We start from the raw sequence: 23,631 nt of genomic DNA on the forward strand, positions 1-23,631 counted from the left end.
ATATGAAGAAGACAACTCATTCTACACATCACAAGCAAACTACACAAGGGTGAATGGGCAACCCAGTAATTGAGAGAAGATATTTGCACATCACACAATTATAAGCAATTGATAACTATTATTAAAAAAAATCATACAGCTCAAAAAAGAAAAAAAAAGTGGGGGAAAATATCCAAATAGACAATTCTCTAAAGAAAAGGCACACATGGTCTACAGACATATGAAGAAATGCTTCACTTACCATTAGAGAAATGCACATTAAAACCACACAGAATCCACTTCATACCTGTGAGAAGGGTCTATATCAACAAAACAGGAAATGACAGTGCTGACAAAAGAGAGAGCTCAAGACAGAGTTTGTTGGTGGAGCTACAAACTAGTGCAGCCCATATGGAAAACAGTTTAGAAGAGTCCTCAAACTAGTATAGTCATGGGGCCTTTGGAATATAACTAAAATAGGCCTACTAGCTATTTACAAAACAGAGACCCCAAATCTTCCTCTGCAGTATTCTAGCCTTTAGGTTCATTATTAATCAACAATTTGTTTGGCTGTATATGTTAACTCTTCTTTCAGCCACCAGGTTCCAGATGTTACTACCATGACGCCAACTGGACTTCCTTGGACAGATGACCCCATCAATGTGTCCTGGAGCTCTGCTTCCTCAGAGCCCTGCCCCACTAGGGAAAGAGAGAGACAGGCTGGAAGTATGGATCGACCTGTCAATGCACGTGTTCAGCAGGGAAGCAATTACAGGAGCCAGACCTTCTACCTTCTGAACCCCATAATGACCCCGGGTCCATACTCCCACAGGGTTAAAGAGTAGGAATACTATCAGGGGAGAGGATGGGATACGGAGTTCTGGTGGTGGGAGTTTTGTGGAGTTGTGCCCCTCTTATCGTATAGTTTCTGTCAGTGTTTCCTTTTTATAAATAAAAATTTTTAAAAAAAGAAGAGTCTTCAAACAAAAGAGGTAATACCTTGTGGTCCATAATACCACTACTAATTATATATCCAAAAGATATGAATACACTAATTTGAAGGGATATGTGCACTTCTAATTTCATATCTGCTCTATTAACAATAGCCAAGGATTAGAAGCAGTCTAATGACAATAAATGACTGGATAGAGAAATTATAGGACATATTTTCAATAGAATACTAGTCTGCAATTAAAAAGATGATGTTGTGTCTTTTGAAATAAAAGGGATGAAACTAGAGGTAATTATGCTTAGTGAAATGAGAAGATGAAAGTCAGCTACCAGATGGTTCTGTTCATATGTGGGATATAGAGAATCAAAACAAAGGAACTTGAAGTGAAGAAGAGAAAAAAAGTTGCCAAGTTGCAAATGATCTCTAATATTTCATAAGAGGTATGGTGTTTGGGGAAGAGGAGGTTGTGGGGAGGGGACAGGGGCACAGAACTTTGGTAGTGGGTGTAGTGCCAAACTATACATCTCTGTAATTGTATAATCATGTAAACTACCATTTAATAATAATAATTTTGATACAAGCAGTTTCTTTAGAAGATTAAAAAAAGTGAGTGCTGAAAGTAAATTCAGTAATCATCTGCCCATTCTATTCCTTCAATTCACAAATCAAAAATCAGTCAGAGATTTGTGCTGCTGACTGCATGTCAACTGATAACAGAGCTCATCTGAGTGGGCCACTGCCTCTTCCTTCCCCTCCCTGAATGCCCAGGACTCCTGGCTAGTATCTCCAGAAGACAATGCCTTCGTTGCTGTGGAATCCTAAACCCCTCACTCCTGATACTATGGCCATTAGTTAAAAAGAAAGGGGAAATGTTGGTCTGCTTCTAATTCTGCTTCTAAGACCCCCTCTGTTTTGATCATCATTAGGTTCGCTTGCATTGCTTAATGCTGTGGTCTATTTACATAATCACTGCTTTACCTGAGACCCGCCCTGCCTACAGGGTATTGGTTTAATCCCCACTGGTTAGATGCAAGCTTGATACTTCCAAGCTAGTGCTTTTTCCTTCTCCCCACCCCCTATCCTACTTACTTCCTCTTCTGACCTGACACTTCTGCCTCAGGAGATATAAAGGACAGGATTTTCTAATGAACAGAGATTAGATTGATTTTACTGCATTCCCGCTCATCAATAAACACTGCACTGCGTTCCCACTCAGTCATGTGTCCCTGGTCATCTCTCTCCCACCAGAGAAGCTAGCCCAGCAACTTTTAATTAGGATTGACTGACACCTCAATAAAATAATATATCATCCCTACATTTAAAACATTTTAAGAGAGGCAAAGGCCATTCCTGTTCAGCATAGGAAGAGAATTTGTCCTGTTGTGAGTCTGTTTCCTCAATGCCTCCGTAAACACCCCAGAGGCAGAAATAGGACTTGTTCATCCGTGGTCCCCTGTGACCAACGTCATGTTTGTGGGTAGGCAAAGGAGTCAGAGACTACCTGTCCTGACCCAGATCCCTGTTAAGGAGTGAATTGTGTTGGGCCAGAAGGGGGTGCTGTCATAGATAGGAAGGCCCAGAGGCCCATTCCATAGAAAATGCCCTGACAGGATTTAGATTCTCTCTCTGAGTTCCCAGCTGAGGACTAAGCTAGGCAAGCTAACTGTGTCTCAGAATTCTCCCAACTATTCCCATCTTCTTAGACTTTCTATTACCAACTGGGAAATGTCGGTCTCCCTCTGTTCCTGGCTCAGATCTGGTCTGGTTCAGGCCACTGCATTTGGAGGTGGTATGAGAGACAGCATGTGGGCCCTTGATTGTGAATCACATTGGAGTACGCTGGTCTGGATGCCAGGAGTCTGTCCAAGCTTTAGTTTCCTTATATAAAAGAAAGAGGTGAATAAAGTCATCCTTCTGTCCTTTGTAGACACATAACCCTGATTGTAAAGCACTTCAGTCTTGGAACTCAGGGTAAACAGGATCTCCAATACTAATAGTCATAGAATAATAACATTGGGGAGTCGGGTGGTAACGCAATGGCGGTTAAGCGCACATGGCCCAAAGCAAGGACCACAGGAAGGACCAGACTGGAGCTCCTGGCTCCCCATTTAGTGGGGAGTCACTTTACAGGTGGTGAAGCAGGTCTGCAGGTGTCTGTCTCTCTCTCCCCTCTCTGTCTTCCCCTCCTCTCTACATTACTCTCTGTCCTATCTAACAACGATGACATCAACTACAACAACAATAATAACTACAACAACAATAAAAAACAGCAAGGACAACAAAAGGGAAAAATAAATATTAAAAAAAATTAAAAAGCATTAAGATATATAAAGATAAAATCTATTTCAAACTGCCCATTACACTCACTAAAAGTAACACAGGTGAGGGCCAGGTGATGATGCACCCAGTAGAGCACATACATTACCATGCTTAAGGATCAGCCCCCAATCTCCGCCAGGGGCTGGGGGAAAGGGCTCCACAAGTGGTGAAACAAAGTCACAGGTGTCTTTCTTTCTTCCTCTATTTACTTCTCTCTTAATTTCTCTATCTCAATATAACAAAATAGGGACCAAAAGCTATAAATTTGTTGTGCAGGCACTGAGCCCCTGCAATAACCCTGGTGGGAATGAATTTTTTTTAAAGTAATATAGGTTACAGCTGGGTAGCAGTGGTGCATCCGGCAGTTCATACATGTCACCACACATGAGGATCCAGATTCAAGCCCAGTTCCTACGTATTGGGAGGAAGCTTCACAAGCTATGGAACAGTACTGCATGTGTCTGTCACTCTGTTTCTCCCCATCTCCCTCTCTCTCTCTCCATATATATATATATATACATATTCTAACTCATTCTCATTTATTCTCAACAAGTGTTCTGAATCTCCCACAATCTTTATCAGCACTAACCTTTTCCAGGGAGCTGGCTGGATCACAACTCAATTCTTCTATGTCCCTCTATGTTAGAGTATTTATAAGCATGGCTTCCAGAGGCAGGCTACTTCAATTAAGTCTTTTATGATCTTAAGTAAATGACTTACCATGTCTGTGCCTCAACTTCCCTATCAGCAAATAGGGATAATGACAGTTTTCTAGTTCATAGGGCTATTAGGAGGATCAAATTATTTTACCTATATAAGTTGCCAGTACCTAGAAACAATTTTGTAAGTGCTGGTATATCTTACTATCATGAGCATACTATTTTCACTTGTTGACATGCTTTATATTCCTTTTCTTTTCTTTTTTTTACAAATTAAAAGGACTGTCCCTTGTGTAACTATAAAAAAAAAACATAAATAGCAGGAGCACTCTTGAGGAAAAAGAAGAAGAACTGAGGCATCATAATTCCTGGCTTAAGTTTATATTACAAAGCAATAGTAGTTAAAACAGTGTGGTATTGGAACAAAATGAACATATGAACCAAGGGGACAGGATAGAGAGCCCAGAATTAAGCACACATATTTAGGCACACTTTATGTGATAAATATGTCAAAACTGCCCATTGGGAAAATAAAATCTCTTTAATAAATGGTGTTGGCTGAATTGGACAACCACATGTAAAAAAACAAAATGAAACCAGACCACCACCTAAAACCATGTACCAAATTTAACTCAACATGGATCAAACATCTGGATATTAGACCTGAAACTATAAAATACACAGAAGGATACATCAGTGAAACATTTCAGGACATTAACATTGAAGACATATCTGAAGACTCTATCCCATGGGCAAAGGAAACAAAAACAAGAATGAACAAATAGGACTATATTAAGTCGAAAAGCTTCTGGGCTGGGAAAACAGCATAATGGTTATTCAAAAGACTTTCATGCCTGAGACTCCCAGGTTCAATCCCCAACACCACCAGCTGAGCACAGCTGAGCAGTGCTCTGGTCTAAAAAGAAAGGGAAAAAAAGCTTCTACACATTAAAAGGAAATTTCATACGGACAAACAGGAAAACCAGCAAATGGGAAAAGATATTTGCACACTACACTTCAAGCAAGTGGTTGATATTAAACATCTATAAAGAATGCATACAACTCAACAAAAAGAAAAAGAACAACCCAATAAAAAAAGTGGGCAAACGATATGAATAGATGGTTCTTTAAAGAAGAGATACGCATGGCACACAGACATATGTAGAAATGTTCCAATTCACTCATCATTAGAGAAATGTAAATTAAAACCACATGGAGATTCCACCCCACACCTCTGAGAATTGGCTTCATCAATAAAACAAGAGAAGATAAGTGTTAGAGAGGATGTGGAGGAAGAGGAACTCTACTACACTAGTGGTGGAAGTCAAATAGGTGCAGCCATTATGGAGAACAGAATAGAGAATCCTTAAACAAATGTAAGTGGAAATGCCTTATAATCCAGCACTTCCACTCCAAGGTATTTACCCAAAATATTTAACACTGATTCGAAGAGATATATGCACCCACATGCTCACAGCAACTTTATTCATAATATCAAAAACTTAGGAACAACCAAAATTCCCTTCAACAGAAATAAAAATGTTATGGGACATATGCTCAGTGGAATATTACTCAGCAATAAAAAGATAGTATAGTGTCCTCTGGGATAAAGTGGATGGAATTGGAGAAGATTATGCTTAGTGAAGCAACTAAGGAGGTAAAGAACAACTACAAGGGTCAGGTGGTGCTGTACCTGGTTAAGTGTACATGCTGCCATGTGCAAAGACCCAGGATCAAGGCCCGTGTCCCCACCTGCAGGGGGGAAGCTTCACAAGTGGTGAAGAGGCACTGCAGGTGAATTTGTGTTTCTCTCTTCCTCTCTACCTCTTCCCTTTAAATTCTTCTCTATCCTATCAAGTTAAATAAATAAAGTTTAAAATAAAATTTAAAAAAGGGCAACTACAGAATGGTTTCCCTTATATACAGAATATAGAGAATAGAACATACCAATAGGAAAAAAATCTCGACCTATATCTAAGACTGTGGGAGAACTACAGTGTTTTTCTGTGGGGATGGGATGAAGACACAGGCCTTTGGTGACAGGAGTGGTGAGAAAGAAAGGAAGAAAGGAAGGAACAAAGGAAAAAACTTACCCCTAACCAGTGTCCTGTTCCAGCGCCCAAATAATTCTTAGCACAAGGCAGAATCTTCAGTAAGCTTGCTACCTGTATTTCCCAGAATAGTTTGTTTCATATAAGGAGAAAGTCTCTCATCAGATTTATTAGCAAAGACAATCTGCATGTATTTTCAACTCTGGATTATTGTCTGCAAGAGGATGCCACTTTCTTGTTTACCTTGTTTCTATGAAGCTTTGTTTCAGATTTCCCCCCCAAAGTGTCCTTTAGTTATAGTCTCCTTCAAACTCTGGAACTGCTCTAAGTTTCAGACTACAGGTTAAATTTAACCACATCAGACTCTGAGGAGGCCACTGGAGAGGCAGAAGTGTGGTGGGAGTAGATGAATGCAGACGTGCAGTGGAGACAGCAGTGCTGGAGAATAGACACAAGAGCCCCCCCCACCACCCCCATCCCCATGTTGTCATCCACTGAGGGGGCACAGAGCTTGGATATCTCCAAGGTTATAAAAATCTGGAATTCATATTCTATCATATGTCTCTTGTGCAAGATCTGAAGCTACTGCTACATTCTAGCTGCATTGACAACTGTAATCTTCCAGATTGTTCCTTTTGTGATTATAAACTGTCTTTGGAGTATCGTGGTGTGGGTGGATGCAGTTTATAGAACTTCTTGGACCAATCAGCCTGCTTCTTGAAGGAACACTTGTTTTACACTCTTCCAATGTTGTTCTTAAAAAACAACATAATATGTCAATCTGTCTTGAGGAAAAGGAGAGGGAAAAAATGTCATTTGATCTAAGGACATAAAGAAACACTAGGGGACAGACCTGAACAGACTAAAGAACTCCATCAAGAATTCTCTGACTTGCATGCATTCTACCTCCTCTCTGTGACCTTTTCACTTTTCCATGATTTTCTTTTTTCTATCAGTTGACCACTGACTTCATGGATTCTCAGTACCTGAGCCCACTAAAAATAAACACAAACCTGCTAGTCCCGGGTAACGAGAAAAATCCCACTCTTTAAAAGATTTTTTTTGGATGGGGAGACAGTATAATGATTATGCAAACAGACTTTCATATCTGAAGCTCTCAGGTCCCAGGTTCAATCCCCACCACCACCATAAGCCAGGGCTGAGCAGTGCTCTGGTCTCTCTATCTATCCCTCTGTATCTTTCTCTCATTAAAATAAATATATAAAATTTAAATTAAAAAAAGATTTTGTGCTCTTTTACAACAAAGATCTGGATCAAATCCTAGTTCTGTTTCCTAGTTATTTCAATTACCACATGCACTTCTAGGCTCTCAAGTGTAAATTAAAATACAAGCCACTGTGTAACTTGCAGTGTGCTTTCAGCTGTTCTTTCAAAAATGCCAACTCAAACAAGTTTAACCAATAAGAAAAAATTGTGACCCATGTGATCAGAAGCTAAAAAGTACAGCAGAATGATTGAATGCTAATTCCAGGGACCCAAGTTCTTACTGCATCTCTACCACCCATCCTCAGTGTCAGTTGCATCTTTTAAAAAAAAAAAATCTTTGGGAGTGGGGAGGGGGGTAGCGCAGCGGATTAAGTGCCTTAGGATCCCGGTTGGAGCCCCCCCCCCCACCTGCAGGGAAGTCGTTTCACAGGCAGTGAAGCAGGTCTGCAAGTGTCTCTTTCTCTCCCCCTCTCTATCTTCTCTTTCTCTCTCTATTTCTCTCTGTCCTATCTAACAACGATGACAACAATAATAACTACAACAACAACAACAAAAAAAAAGGCAACAAAAGGGAAAATAAATATAAATTTTAAAAAAATCTTTATGTATTTATTAATGAGAAAGTGAGTAAGAGTGGAAGAGAGCAAGCGAGCAAGCATGCACAAGTAGACTAGAGAATCACTCTGGCACATACAATGCCAAGGATCAAATTCAATATGACAGGCATTCCTGAGAGTCCACTTCCTGGACTGGACCAGCCATATATGAAGACTAGACGACAGCCAGCAAACTGGAGGGGGTGCTTCCTCAATCGTGATCTACTAAGTGACACCAGTCAGTGCACTGGTTGGCTCAGGACTGGGTTCCTAAACCAATGTCTAGCAAGGTAGAGTCAAATTCTTGAACACACATCCAAATAAATTCAAGCTCTTACTAAGTCAGGGAAGGCTAGAGTTCAAGTCAGAAATTCTGATTCAGTATGTCCAGAGAAGAGCCACTGGATTTTCTTCTCTAATAAATTCTGAGAAGGTTCCAATGCTACTGAAGCATCCTTTTAAAACTGCTAGCATAGACTGTATCCAGAGACTTCACGTGTGGAATGACAACCCTTCAGCTTCATTACTCGGGTGAGACCTTTCCTTTTATAGTACACTCTAATTTCATCTCAGGTAGTTCACTTTCTAACAAAGTCCCATAACCTAGATATACACCAGTTTCTGTGAGAGAGAGAGCTTATGTGCACATGTATCCATAAACTGCAAAATATATACCTGAAAGCAGAAGTACACTAGAGTTTGCAGTGAGTACCTCCCTAACACTTCCTCTCCACTATTCCAAGCTTGGGATCCATGATTGCTCAACAAATTGGCTTCATATGTTAACTCTCTTTTCAATCACCAGGTTCCAGATGCCACCAGGATGCTGGCTAGGCTTCCCTGGATTGAAGACCCCACCAATGTGTCCTGGAGCTCAGCTTCCCCAGAGACACACCTTACTAGGGAAAGAGAGAGGCAGACTGGGAGTATGGACCGACCAGTCAACGCCCATGTTCAGTGGGGAAGCAATTACAGAAGCCAGACCTGCTACCTTCTGTAACCCACAATGACCCTGGGTCCATGCTCCCAGAGGGATAGAGAATGGGAAAGCTACCATGGGAGGGGGTGGGTTATGGGGATTGGGTGGTGGGAATTGTGTGGAGTTGTACCCCTCCTACCTTATGTTTTTGTTCATTAATCCTTTCTTAAATAAAAAATCAATTAAAAAAAAAACTGCTAGCATTGAATGGTCTGAGTAAGCCCTAGATAAGAGATACTCCTAGAAAATCCCCAAAATGTCACCTTAAGAAGAGAGTGAGAGGGGATGGGGACTAGGTGGTAGTGCACCGGGTTAAGCGCACATAGTAGAAAGCTCTCAAGGACCCGCACTCGGATCCCGGTTCCAGACACACACACACACACACACACACACACACACACACACCCCACGCTCCCCACCTGTGGGGTGGGGTCACTTCACAAGTGATGAAGCAAGTCTGCAGATGTCTTTCTTTCCCTCTCTCTGTCTTCCCCTTCCCTCTAATTTCTCTCTGTCCTATGCAAAAAAAAATCGGAAAAGTCCACCAGGAGCAGTGGATTTGTAGTACAGGCACTGAGCCCCAGTGATAAACCAGGAGACAATAACAACAATAACAAGAGAGTGAAGTGGACATTGCGGAGTCACCTATGATATTCAAAGCCTTGCAGTGTAAATATGGAGACTGCTTCAGTAATCTATTACTGTGTAGCAAACGGTCCAAAACTTCTTTAAAAAAAAAAAAAGATTTTATTTATTTATGAGAAAGATAGGAGGAGAGAGAAAGAACCAGACATCACTTTGGCATATGTGCTGCCAGGGATCAAACTCAGGACCTCATGCTTGAGGAGTCCAAAGCTTTATCACTGCGCTACCTCCTGGACCACCAAAACTTCCAAAATAGCAATTTAAGCCACTGTATATTAGGTCAATGAAATAGCTCACTTGGATAGTGTACTGCTTTGCTCTTGTAAGCTTACTAAACTCAGTCAGGAAATTTTCACTTGGGGCTTTACATGCAGCTATAGTCAAATGTTGAGCGCTCCAGAATTATACAAAGGCTACATTGGACTAAACCAGTTCAGTCTCTTGGTTTGCATGTTTTCCACCTGTTGTGGGATGGCTGAGACCACAGAGAGCTGGCTAACCATCTCTTTCTTTATTCAGGAAGTCCAGGCTACATGGCTAGCAGGGACTTCCTCACGATATGATAGTTTCAGAATAATAAATTTTTTTTATTCTTTATTGTGAATAAGAGAGTACTGTTACATCACTTTAAATGTTTTATTAATTTTTGGCTTTTTTATTTTAATGCAGTACTAGGATTCAAACCCAGTAAAACGAGTCAATTCCTTGACTGTAGGACAAGATTTTTTTTTTTCTGCCACCAGGGTTATTGTGGGGCTGGGTGTTGGCACTATGAGTCCACAGCTTCCAATGGCCTTTTCCCTCCTCCTCCTCCTCCTCCTCCTCCTCCTCCTCCTCCTCCTTCTTCTCCTCCTCCTCCTCCTTCTCCTTCTTTCTTTATTCTTTCCCCTCCAGGGTTATTGCTGGGGTTCCATGCCTCATTGCGAATCCACTGCTTCTGTGGCCACTTTTTTTTTTTTTTAATTTTTTGGATAGGACAGAAAGAAATTGAGAGGGGACAGGGAGAATGGGAGAGAGAAATATGGACACCTGCAGACCTGCTTCACCACTTGTGAAGTGACCCCCCTGCAGGTGGGGAGAGGGGGCTTGAACCTGGGTCCTCATGCGTGGTAATGGGTGTGATTAACTGGATGCACCACCCAGCCCAAAACAAAAAAAATTTTTACGTGAATCTTGAGAATGAATATACAGTCTTTCTTTTTAAAAAATTTTTTATATTTATTTATTCCCTTTTGTTGTCCTTGTTCTTTTATTATTGTAGTTATTATTGATGTCATCGTTGCTGAACAGGACAGACAGAAATGGAGAGAGGAGGGGAAGACAGAGGGGGAGAGAAAGATAGACACCTGCAGACCCGCTTCACCACCTGTGAAGCGGGGCTCGAACCAGGATCCTTATGCCAGTCCTTGTGCTTTGCACCACGTGTGCTGAACCTGCTGTGCTAACGCCCGACTCCTGATATACAGTCTTTCATCTGTGCTATATCATTTGGTAGCCTTCCTAAGTTGTTTTTTGTTGTTTTTGTTGTTGTTGTTAGAGAAGAAAGAGGGAGAGAGTGACACAGAAAAAGGAGGGACACCATAGTATCACTCTTCCATACATACAGTTTCCCCTATGCCATCCATATTACTCCCATCTAGTGCCAACGTTCAAACCCCAGGCCTTATGCATGGAAAGGCAAGCACTACATGGTTTTTCTCCCAGTTGCTCTAAAATTGGGTATCTTTTGTAAACTAAATTTAATAATATATGTATTTGCCACCATGGTTAGGTTCAGTGTCTGCATGGCTCCAATGTTACTGATGCTTGTTTTGTAGAATCGGGTTTCTTATTTGACAATTAACTTTTCCCAAAACAATCATATCAAGAGACCAATGCAAAAGTTTCAAGGATTTTCCTGGTCTAGCTCTGGAAGTTACACAATATTCATTATTTGTGGTTTTTTTCTACTGACTACACATGAGTCACCATTCAAAGCCAGATTCAGGGCAAGGGTACCACACAAAGTATGTATATGAAGAGGCTGTCTTGGGAATCAGCTAACACAAGATTAAAGGAGATCATGCATGTAAAGTTTTGAGTATGAATGTAAGTGAAGCATTCTGAATAAGTGCTCAGAAAGTAAGCACTGTTTTTATAGCAGTTCCTTTCAAGGGACTTGGCTTATTGCACTTTATCTGTTATTGAAGAAGTTAAGGCATTCTCAGTGAGTAAAGGGTTTTCAGCAAGTGAGGCAGTATTTGTTTTTTACTTATTATTATTATTATTATAGTTCATCACTGGGGATTTACCCTTCCAGGTTGACTTATTCAAATAGAAATAGAGAAACAGAAAAAGCTGCCAATAGCACTGAAATGTTCTCCAGTGCATGGAAGGGGGCAAGCTCAAATGTGGGTCTCATAAATGACAAAGTGGTACACTATCCAGGTGAACTACTCATGCAGTATTTTTTTTTCCCCTGGCCAGGAAACAAACCCAGGTTGCAGAGATTCTGGACAGTTATTTTTTAAAAATATTTATTTATTAATTTATTCCCTTTCGTTGCCCTTGTTGTTTTATTGTTGTTGTTATTGATGTCATTGTTGGATAGGACAGAGACAAATGGAGAGAGGAGGGGAAGACAGAGAAGAGAAAGCCACTTGTGAAGCAACCACTTGTGAAGCGACTCCCCTGCAGGTGGAGAGCCAGGGCCTTGAACCCAGATCCTTACGCAGGTCCTTGCACTTTGCGCCACATGCGCTTAACCCGCTGCACTACTGCATGACTCCTAGTAATTTATTTATTTATTTATTTATTTATTTATTTATTTATTTATTTTGCCTCCTGGGTTATCGCTGGGGCACAGTGCCTGCACTATGAATCTATTGCTCCCGGAGACCATTTTTTCCCATTTGTTGTTCTTGTTATTGTTGTTATTGTTGTTGTTGTTGAATAGGCCAGAGAGAAATCGAGGGAGGAGGGGAAGACAAAGAGGGGTAGAAAAAGATAGACACCTGCAGACCTGCTTCACCACTTATGAAGTGACCCCCCTGCAGGTGGGGAGCCAGGGGCTCCAACCCTGCATCCTTATGCTAGTATTTGTGCTTGTACTATGTGAACTTAACCTGCTGTGTTACTGCCTGGTCCCCACTGTAATTTCTTACAGCATGATATTTCCAATGTCTCCAAAACCACACATACAAGTAATTATTTAATACAGAACAAGACCTGTACTCCAAAACATATCTGAAGAGAACCAGGTGGTGGTGCACCTGAGTGCACATGTTATAGTGCACAAGGACCTAAATTCAAGCCCCTGGTCCCCACCTACAGGGGAAAGCTTTGCAAGTGGTCAAGCTGTGCTGCAGGTGTCTCTCTGTTTCTCTTCCTAGCACCCCCTTCCCTCTTGATTTCTGGCTGCCTCTATCTAATGAATAAATAAATATAATTAAAAACTTTTTTAAAAAAAATCATATCTGCTAGAACAGAGAAATGTCCCTGTGTGACTGGTTTCTGTGTGACTCTTATATTAGAATGTTGTCTTTTGATGAAGAATTTTTTTCACTAAGGCTCCAGTGGGGTGATTTTAGTAGTAGTTATAGCAATTCTTTTTTATTCTCTTTCATTATGGTCTTCCAGTTTCTGTGTGTGGGGGGGAGGGCGGGGGCTTTGAGTTCCAGAACACCACTCCACCATTTGTGATGTTGTACTTGTTTTTTTTCTTTCTTTCTTCCTTCCTTCCTTTCTTTCTTTCTTTCTTTCTTTCTTCTTTTTTTTCCACCTCCTCGGTCCCATCTTTTTTTTATTATCTACCATACTTACATAAAGGATTGTTTAAAAAAAACAGAAAAAAAAAAAACCTGCTCGGGGGGAGACAGCATAATGGTTATGAAAAGAATTTTCATACCTGAGGCCTTGAGGTCCTAGATCAACCCCCTGCATCACTATAATCCAGAGCTGAACAATTCTCTGTCAATCTCTCTCTCTCTCATTAGAATAAATGAATATATATTCAATAGAATAATACTTTGCAATTAAAATTGAAATTTTATCCTTTAGGACTAAATGAATGGAACTAAACATGATCATGCTTAGTGGTTTTGTTCATGTGTGAAATACAGATAATTAAAGCATACAAATGTGAAGAAAAACAAACTAGCCAAACCCTCTCTCAGTCTTTGTGAGAAATTACGGTGTTGAGGTGAGGAAAGAGAGACTCACAGAAACTTTATGGTGGTAGTACTGACTTATATACTATGTTAGGTGTGAAAATTATATTCCTTTTTTAAAATTTCTATTATACTTATTTATTTATTTGGATAGAGACAGCCAGAAATCAAGAGGTAGAGGAGGAGAAAGAAAGACACCTGCAGACCTGCTTCCCCATTTGCAAAGCTTTCCCCCTGCAGGTGGGGACCAGGGGCTTGAACCCAGGCCCTTATATATTGTAACCTGTGCTCAAGCAGGTGTGCCATCACAGAACCCCACCCCCTTTTTGCCTCCAGGGTTATTGCTGGAGCTCAGTGCTTGCACCACAGGATCCACTGTTCCTGGATGCTATTTTTTCCCCCTTCTGTTGCCCTTGTTGTTTTATGGTTGTTGTGGTTATCACTGTTGTTACTGATGTTGTCATTGTTGGATAGGACAGAGAGAAATCGAGAAAGGATGGGAAGGCAGAGAGGGGGAGAGGAAGATAAACACCTTCAGACCTGCTTCACCGCTTGTGAAGCGACACCCTGCAGGTGGGAGGGGGGTGGCAGGGAGGGGGCCGGAATGGGGATCCTTATCCTTATCCCTTGCGCTTTGCACCACGTGTGCTTAACCCACTGCTCTACTGCCAACAAAACCTTTTTTTAAAGTACTATGTTTAGGGAGTCCGGCGGTAGTGCAGCAGGTTAAGCGCAGGTGGCGCAAAGCACAAGGACGAGAGTAAGAATCCCGGTTCGAGCCCCCGGCTCCCCACCTGCAGGAGGTTGCTTCACAACCTGGTGAAGCAGGTCTGCAGGTATCAGTTTTTCTCTCCCCCTCTCTGTCTTCCCCTCCTCTCTCCATTTCTCTCTAAGAAAAAAACTATAATGTTTAATTTTTATTATCTTTATTTATTTATTGGATACTGAAGGGCAGAAATTGACTGGGAAGGGGGTGACAGACAGAGAGAGGGACAGAGAGACACCTGCAGCACTGCGTCACCACTTGAAAAACTTCCCCCCTGTAGGTGGGGACTAGGGGCCCAAACCTGGGTCCTTGTGCACTGTATCATGTGCAGTCAACCTGGTGCACCACCATCCGGCCCCAAAACTATATTCCTTATAATTTCATAGACCAAGATAAATTGCGAACAATAATAAAGACTTGAAAATAACAACAATGACAGCTAATTCTCTAGTGTCTGTATTCATGTATCTGTTATGGAAAGTTTCTGTAGCACTCCCATTGAGACACTATTTGGAAGACATACTCATTCCAATTTTGATCAACACTATGAAATAGTTGATTTTAGCAAGGCTTTATAGACAGAATGATTTTTCTTCATTTATTTCTGCCAGACATTCACACACACACATATATCTTAGCTTATTACTACTGTTTTTGTTTCTCTTCCCTTTAGAGTGAGTCAGGTTTTTATTTATTACCAAGAAAAAAATAAGGAATTTTCCATTTCTGTGTGTTGTTGGCGTGGAGGGGGAAGAGTAGATACATTCTATAAAAAGTACAGAGAGAAATCACAAGGTGAATCAGAAGAAGTAAGGTAGCTTGTCAGCTAATATACCCACACTGCATTGCCAAGCTCTGATGTGTTTAGACTTGAGCTTTAAAAGCAAGTTCCTGGGATTTTTTTCTGTAGTCTAAGTAGACTGAGGTGTTCTCACTGGACTATTTCTGTATGAAAAACTGTCTGGAACTATCTGAACCATTGCAGTTTACTGTAGTATACTTTCTAGTCACTCTCAGTTGCATCATTTCATCCCCATTTTATACTTCAAAGAACTGTGTACGTCCATCTGTGTGTTCCAAAGTTACGTTACCATGGAGAGTTATTTGGAAAAGGCCTCTGAGCCACTTCAGCTGAACATATAATACTGCATTTCAAAAACCAAAGCTCTTCATATGCATAAATTCTAGAAAGGCACACAAATTTATGCTACCTCTGGGGAAGGGAATTAGTGGACCATGAGTACATAATATTTTTTTTTATGACAACTTAACTTTAAATGCCAAGGCTTCTGCTGGTAGACATTCACTGACTCAAATATCCTCCTTGACTCCTGAAATCAACTCCCCAGGAGGAAATTATGAATCTCTAGTCATGGGCTGAGTATGAAAAAAAAAGGAGGAGGAGGAGGGGAAGAGGGAGGAGGGGGAGGGGGAAGGGGAGGAGGAGGAAGAGGAGAAGGAGAAGAAGAAGGAGGAGGAGGAGGAGGAGGAGGAGGAGAAGAAGAAGAAGGAGAAAAGAAAGGAAGGAAGAAAGTCTCACTTCTGTATGCACACTCTATGTTCTAAAGGACACTCTTCACCACCACCACCTTGTTCCCATCCATTAGAAGGAAAAAAGTATATTGAGAGGAGATACTACATCTGTCAAGTCAAAAGTAATCAATAATGACCTTAAATCTATTCTTCCCAGCAGTATCTTAGAGAAGGTACAGCTGGCAGTGGAAGTAGCAGTCGCCGTATGGCAGGGAGCTGAGTATACAGGTGATGCCCAAAGTTGTCTGCCAAGCCAGCACAAAACAGCTCATCCATGTTAGACAGGGAAGCTCTGTACCTGGTGTTAGAGAATACTAAATGCTTTCAGAGCATGTGCATACATGTTTTCATTGCCCACAAGGTGATTGTTTAGACTTCAGAAACAGTGGGGACCTTTTTGTGTAATTTTATATTCTCTTTGTTGGGCTCATGACCCACTTCCAAATGAAATTTACAATTTACAAATGAGTCTCCCCACCAGCTTCCTTTTCCACCTTTACTATAATGAGAGTCCATTAAAATAGCAAGTGTTAACACAGTACCTCTCACTGACACTAGCTATTCAGTATGGGCTAGCTGGATCATTCCAGATTCTACTTGTTGGAAATCATTACCCATCTCAAAGGGGGGGGGGTCCATCACAAAAATAACTCAGGACTTGTGCAATCTGCCAACAGTGGCCAGTTGTGTTGAACTTGCTTTCAGAACTGTATTGAATATACCACACCCTGTCACTGAAGCTATCAGTTCCTTCTGAACAGCAGGTAATGGGGATGAGAAAAGCTTCTGTGAATTTGGCAAGGTTTAGTGTAAATGTTTCCATTAAATCTGGCAAAGAAAAAGATGGGTCAGGGAACTCCATCTCTCCTCCTCCTCCTCCTCCTTCTCCTCCCCTTCTCTCTCCCCTACCTCTTCCTCTTCTTCTGCTATCATTTTTATTCAGAAGTTAATGGTTTACAGCACAGTTACTAACATATGGGTAAAATTTCTCATTTCACCATAATACGTGTCTGCAAACACTTTGACCCTCCCCCAGTTTAAGTCATTTTCTACCATCATGAACCAGGACCCCAAGCCCCACCCTTGTGCACCTTCCCCAGAGTCCGTTGCTTCGGTGCAATATACCAAACCCAGTTTGAGTATGATTTGATGCTACCTATTCATTTAAGGCTACCTTTTGAGGAAGAAGCCCAGTATTCTTGTACAGGAGATAATGTCTGGAGAAAGTGTACATAGCTTATGGTATACTTTTCTTACACAGGTGATTGTTGCATTGTTCAAATGTTTGAAATTATAATGGAGTTCATGAAACATTGAATTCCCCCACACACAGGCACACACCCTTTGTCTTGCAAATAGTGCTACTGGGTCTTACAGTTTTCTCCTGAGGATATTGTGCTACTACTTTGAACACAGTAAGACAGATTGTTGTTAAAATTCAGAGCTCCAGCAGGCCGGGCTAGCGTCGCAGCGGTAGACAGAGACTCGAGGACACACAGCTGGGCAGGGAAGCTGTATTTCTTTATTCAGGAACAACAATTCATAAACTAACCCAAACTAATCACCAAACAGAACTCTCCTGCCTCCTTCCCCCGCAGCGGCGCCAAGAACTCTCGAACTCTGGAACTCTCTCGGGGTTCCTTGGGGCAGGGACAAGTGGGCCCACGAAACTAGCAGGACTGAACCAATTTTCTTGGCAGGGGGAGAGCTAGAACAAACCAATGTAAAGCATACAACAACAGATGATTTGGGGGAATTAGGTATAGTTAGATGAAATTTGCTGGCTTCCACCTAGGTGCCATACACTTTCATATGTCTTCATGTGTTGCTGACAGTTACATTGTGAGGTTGGTATCACTAACTATGCTTTATAAGAGGGAGATGTTAAAACTTAGGGATCTGTATCACTAACTATGCTTTATAAGAGGGAGATGTTAAAACTTAGGGATCTGTGTGATTTGCCCAAGAGAGCCACACTATAAGGGACAGAGCTAGGGTGCAAACCCAAGTTCTCTGGCTCAAATGCAAACTTCCTTCTTCTTAGTAATGATACTGCCTTTGAATGAGTTTTTTGATGTTGAAGACCAACGTGTGGTTCATAGTTTAGACATTGCTTTTAGGGTGGTTGACCAGATCATATGGGGGGGCATTAATGAGTGGAAACTTGACTTGGAGAAATTCCAAAAACAAGCAATACAAGAGCATCTGGAGAGTGAGAACTTAGATTACTGCTTATCTAAAAGCAGGAACGTAGTGACTGAGTTCTAGGAGCAAGAAGGCAATCTCTAGAAAGGTTGAGTAGGAGATAACAAGACAGATGTAAAGGCATGGAAGATATAAAGGGAACAATGAAGGCCTGACTAAATCAGAGGGTTCCAAAGGTTTAAGATAGGACCCTAAAAGGCAGAATTTTTGTGGCTATAAAAACAAACAAAAGGGAGTTGGCAGTAGCACAGCGGGTTAAGCACAGGTGGCACAAAGCACAAGGACAATGTAAGGATCCAGGTTTGAGTCCCTGGCTCCCTACCTGCAGTGGAGTCGCTTCACAAGCGGTGAAGCAGGTCTGCAGGTGTCTATCTTTCTCTCCCCCTCTCTGTCTTCCCCTCCTCTCTCCATTTCTCTCTGTCCTATCCAACAAGGAAGACAGACAACAATAATAACTACAAAAATAAAACAACAAGGGCAACAAAAAGGGAATAAATAAACATTTTAAAAAAATTTAGGTGGTCCGGGAAGTGGCTCAGTGGATAAAGCATTGGATTCTCAACCATGAGGTCCTGAGTTCGATCCCTAGCAGCACATGTACCAGAGTGATATCTTTTTTTTTCTCCCACCCTATCTTTCTCATGAGTGAATATTAAATTATTTTTAAAAAATTTTAACTGTGGAGAAAATAATCAGCTACCAACAGGTCAAGGGAGATGAAGACTGAACGAACCCTATTGGACTTGAGTAGTGAGATTAACAAGAGAAATGGAGGTGAAATTCTAGAGAAAGTGGTTTCAAGAGATAGTGAACAAAGAAGAATTAGGAACAATCAGTATATACCACTTTGTGAAGAAGCCTGTTGGAAAGAAGAGTAAAGAAAGAAGAAACTGGAGTGAGTTTGCAATCACTAGAAAGCCAGTGTATACTGGTGGTGCTAATGAATCCAGCTGAAAGTGAAAAGCTACAGGGTCTCAGGAGGAGACCAAGCAGATCCTAGTGTAGTGAGTGGAAGGAGAGAGAACCAGAAGATGTGCCTATATAACAAATACTTTCTTTGAGACACTGAAGAAATGAATATGGATTTTTTTTTTTCACTAGAGCACTATTCAGCTTTGGTCTATGGTGATGCCAAGGATCAAACCTGAGACCTCAGAGACTCAAGCATCAAAGTGCCTTTGCATAACTATGCAAAATTATGCAGTCTTTTTGCATAACTATGCTATCTCCACAGCCCCAATTTTTAAGAAATTATATCTTGGCTTAACTAAGGAAATTATTTAGAAGAGAAGTAGTGGTGACTTTTTTTCTGTAAAACATCCTCTCCAAGTATAATAGTCTTTGACAGTTTCTTTCTTTTTGTCCAGTTTTTTTAAGTTGGGTGTACTTATAATTGCAGTTTTCATTTTTTTGTATCTACTACAAAACTAAATTTAAGTGTATAATATTTTCTTCAAAGGATTTTTAGCTTAAAAAGAAAAACCTGCACAAAGTGCAAGGACCAGCGTAAGGATCCTTGTTCAAGCCCCCGGCTCCACCACCTCCAGGGGAATTGCTTCGCAAGTGGTGAAGCAGTTCTGCAGGTGTTTATCTTTCTCTCCTCCTCTCTGTCTTCCCCTCCTCTTTCTATTTCTCTCTGTCCTATCTAACAACAACATCAATAACAACAACAATAATAACTACAACAGCAATGAGAAAAGGGCAACAAAAGGGAATAAATACATACATAAAAAAGAAAAAAGAAAAACCTGAGGCCATAACAATATGGCTGTGACCTTATAGAGTGGTACATGATTTTTTTAAAAAGCTAAAACGTGAAACAGAAAAGTTATTTTCCAGATGTTACTGAGTAAGCTTGGCCAGGCTTGACAATGAAGGAAGAGAACAGGAATTCAGGATCAAAAGGCCAGAATCATTTTTCCAATAGAGATGGATACACCCAGGAACCCAAAGGAATGGTTTCAAGACTTTGGGGAACTTAAGAATTCAAGGACTGAAAAAAAAATTAAGGGATTGGTATTTTATGTGAACTGAACCCTGGACAGCAGTATGGAACATGGGAACATGCACTGCCCAGAAGACTGCAGAGAAAGTAGGACCAATCTTTGACTTCCTCCAAGGAGGAGGTGCCTGCTCTGTGTCTGAAGATTCGAAGTTGTCTGCTTTCACCTTGGAAGTGAACTATTCAAGATGAGGTCATCTCAGGGCCTTTGGCATGCTGTTTCATGTACTTAAATGACTTGGTCCTTCCCTCCACCCCTGGCTGGCTCTTAAAGCCTCCTCCAAAGAAGGCGTCACAGAAGAGTTCTTTTCTGAATCTTCAGATGATTTTGCTCCATCTGAATCAGCTGTAGGGCCAGCTAGCACTGTTGCTTTTCCCTTCCCTTCCCTTCCCTTCCCTTCCCTTCCCTTCCCTTCCCTTCCCTTCCCTTCCCTTCTCTTCTCTTCTCTTCTCTTCTCTGTCTACCGTTCTTTTCTTTTCTGTTCCCTTCCTTTTCCTTCCCTTCCTTTCCCTTCCCTTCCCTTCCCTTCCCTTCCCTTCCTTTCCCTCCTCTTCCTTTCCCTTCCCTTCTTTTCCCTTCCCTTCCCTTCCTTTCCCTTCCTTTTCCTTCCCTTCCCTGTCCTTTCCCTTCCCTTCCCTTCTTTAGCCTCCCCCCTTTTTTTTTCCAGAACACTGCTCAGCTCTGGCTTATAGTGGTACAGAGGAATTAAAGCTGAGACTTTGGAGCCTCAGGATGAAAGTAACTTTGTACAACAATTATGCTACCTCCTCCACCCCAGGACCAACTAATTTAAAAGCAACATATTTCTTAGGTCTGATAGATACCATTGTAAGCTGTGCCAGTTGTACAGATGACAAACCCTAATGGTGACAGAAGATTCTGGATACTTCCATGTCTCCTGTGGTTAAGGTCTACAGTGTTTCTCCCTGAAGTACTTTTCCTTTCTTTTCTTTTTTTTTTTCTTCTTTCCTTTCTTCTTTCCTTTCTATCGTCCTTTCTTTCTTTTATTTTTTTGGCATCCAGAGCTTCACCATTGTTGTTTTGCAGGCCGCGGAGAAGAGAGAGAGGAGGTCCGGAGTGAAGAGGGAACACAAATCTTTATTTGCACTGGCACCTCAGAGTTGGGTGCTAGAGAAACAGGTTGGGCCACGTGGAGGTAGCGAAAAATGGCTGCCTCACGCAGTAACCTTTCCTGCGTCTGAGCACCGAAGTGGAGCGCTGGCAAGAGAGTGAGGTGCTGAAGAAGAAGGGCTTTTATAGGAGCAGCTTTCGTGAGAATGGGAAGGGGGAGGAGTAACCATAGCACTCCAGGATAGGATAATAACTCTCGTGAGAATGGGAGAGGGGAGGAGTAACCAAAGCACTCCAAATATCACGGGGAAATAGACAATGCCCTGAGGGCACAACATGGAGGAACAGGCACTCCGAGAATGTCCCAACTCTCCGGGGAACTAGCAGTAGCCTGAGGGGACAACATGGCAGATGTGACTGCATCTGCACAATATCCCAGCACTCCACTTTGAGCTCACTTTTCCAGACAGAGACAGAGGCAGAGTGAAAGAAAGAAATGCCAAAGCTTCCTTTAATGCAATGGGATATAAACCTAGAACATATACATGGCTAATCAATGCATTAGCCAAATAAAAAAAAAATTCCCAGCTCTGAAATAACTCTTCTTACAAGTCTCAAAGCCTGGCCCCTCTGTCCTCTAGGTTTCTACTAACCACCACCAGATAAACATTTCTGAACCTACTCTATAAAACAATAACAAGCCTACCCAGGCCACCCCACTCCCATTCCTGTGACCTTTTCAATATTCTGCCACAGACTCTGCTAACACTGTCACATCTCTATTTGTTTCTTGACTCGTCTTCTCTTTCCCCTGGTCTTGTTCACTGTTGAATCCCCAAAGACTGGAAGGATGTCAGGTGAATAGTAGGAGCTTGATAAATATTTTTTAGATGAATGAATGGGTTAATCCATGTCAGAGAGTAAAAGCAGGTTGACAGGATGACAGAACACTGATCCATCACATCTGAGCCACAGGACCCACAGGTCTCCTGGTAAGAAAAAAGTCTCCTGATTTTCACACATTGCCATTTATTTCTTTCTAAAGTTCAGGTATGGTCTTTGGCTTCTCCTCCAGTTTTTGGTTTTAGTGTACTTGCTAACCTCCAATTCCCCTCCCACCTTGCCCTACCACAGATTCCCTAGTTCCTCTTGGATTAAAAGCAAACTCCTGACAGTCTGTCCACATAGTGCACTTTCCAGCTGCTTCCCTTTGGGTTCAAGGTCTTCATTGAAGTCAGTGCCACCCATTTTGTGGAATAGAGCATGTCAGCTGCACCACATCCAATTCCTGAGAAGTAGCTCACCTACTTTAGTCTTTGGAAAGTGTGTTAAGGGAATGCCTGACTCTCCTCCCCCTCCTCCTCGTCCCCTTCCCCCTCCCCCTCTTCCTTCTCCTTTTTGATGCAGTGCTGGGAGAGAGAGAAGAGAAATAAAGAGGAGAGAGGGATAGGCAGAAAGTCTAGAGGGAGAGAGAAAGATAGAGCTCACAGCACTCAACAAGGAACTCTTCTCATAGTAAAGTAACTCTACCAGATTAGTCATCTCTCAACCCTTCCTCAATTTTTTTTTGGTCATCACTTGAGTTTCACCTCTCCAAGCCAAAACTTTCTTTAGGATGATCAAGTCCCCAAAACAAGCACACTACTCAAATGAACTATTTTCCAATTTCATCCTCACTCTTCTGACTCACTAAATAGTGACCACCAACGGCTTTCCTGTAAATAAAAATCATTGAGAAGCACTTTGATTTTATGTAGAGGTCATTCCTGAAATTTCTCACTGTTTCATGGCATTCTTCCTATGTAAGATATTAGGGGCCTATTTTGATAAGTTTCTGACTAATGTACTAGAAAGGAATGAACATATGTGAAGCCACTCCTAGGTCCCAAATCCTTTACTATTTCAAAAGTTCTGTGGAGGCCCAGTGGCATATGAATAATAGAGCATATGCCTTACATGGGTGAAACCCTGACTTCACTCCTAAGCACACTATAACATGATGAAGCACTGCACTAGTCTCACCCACAGACAGGCAGAAAAAATATACATATATAGATAGATAGATATTTTTTAAGTGACAAAGATTTGATTGACAAAGTTATGGAAACTGTTTGATTTTACTCTCTTGCTGGAAGAGGTCAACACAGTTTCTGCCTGTTCCACCACGATGATGACCCCTCTCTGATCAAGATAATAATCTCATCCAATAACACCATCACAAATACATACAAATATTTGATCAAATGTAATGATCTAGTCAGAGTAAATACTCAGAATGAGTATTAACAAGAGCACTGGCTAACAATGAGGAAAAGATCACAACTTGAGTTTTTTGTTCAAGGAAGCTAAGAAGAATATCTCTTGTAAGAAGTTTTATCAGACTGGTGATATAGATCAACCTAGCAAGAATCATGTCTCATGGAGAAGCAATTAAAGAAGCCACCTTCCAACAACAATGACAACAATAATAACTACAACAATAAAACAGCAAGGGCAAC

The 23,631-nt window shown here is 41.4% G+C and overlaps 1 protein-coding gene across 1 annotated transcript in view; it reads left to right on the top strand.

The window, feature by feature from the left end:
• Positions 1-18,775: 18,775 nt before the first annotated feature.
• Positions 18,776-23,631, top strand: part of LOC132538201 (proline-, glutamic acid- and leucine-rich protein 1-like) — a 43,316-nt gene continuing 38,460 nt past the window's right edge. Inside the window, exon 1 of the mRNA XM_060190804.1 lies at positions 18,776-18,920. Coding sequence (XP_060046787.1) covers positions 18,776-18,920 — 145 coding nt within the window. The remainder of the gene's footprint in view (positions 18,921-23,631) is intronic.

Source organism: Erinaceus europaeus, chromosome 4, assembly GCF_950295315.1.
Source record: "Erinaceus europaeus chromosome 4, mEriEur2.1, whole genome shotgun sequence".
NCBI classification, from domain to species: Eukaryota; Metazoa; Chordata; class Mammalia; order Eulipotyphla; family Erinaceidae; genus Erinaceus; species Erinaceus europaeus.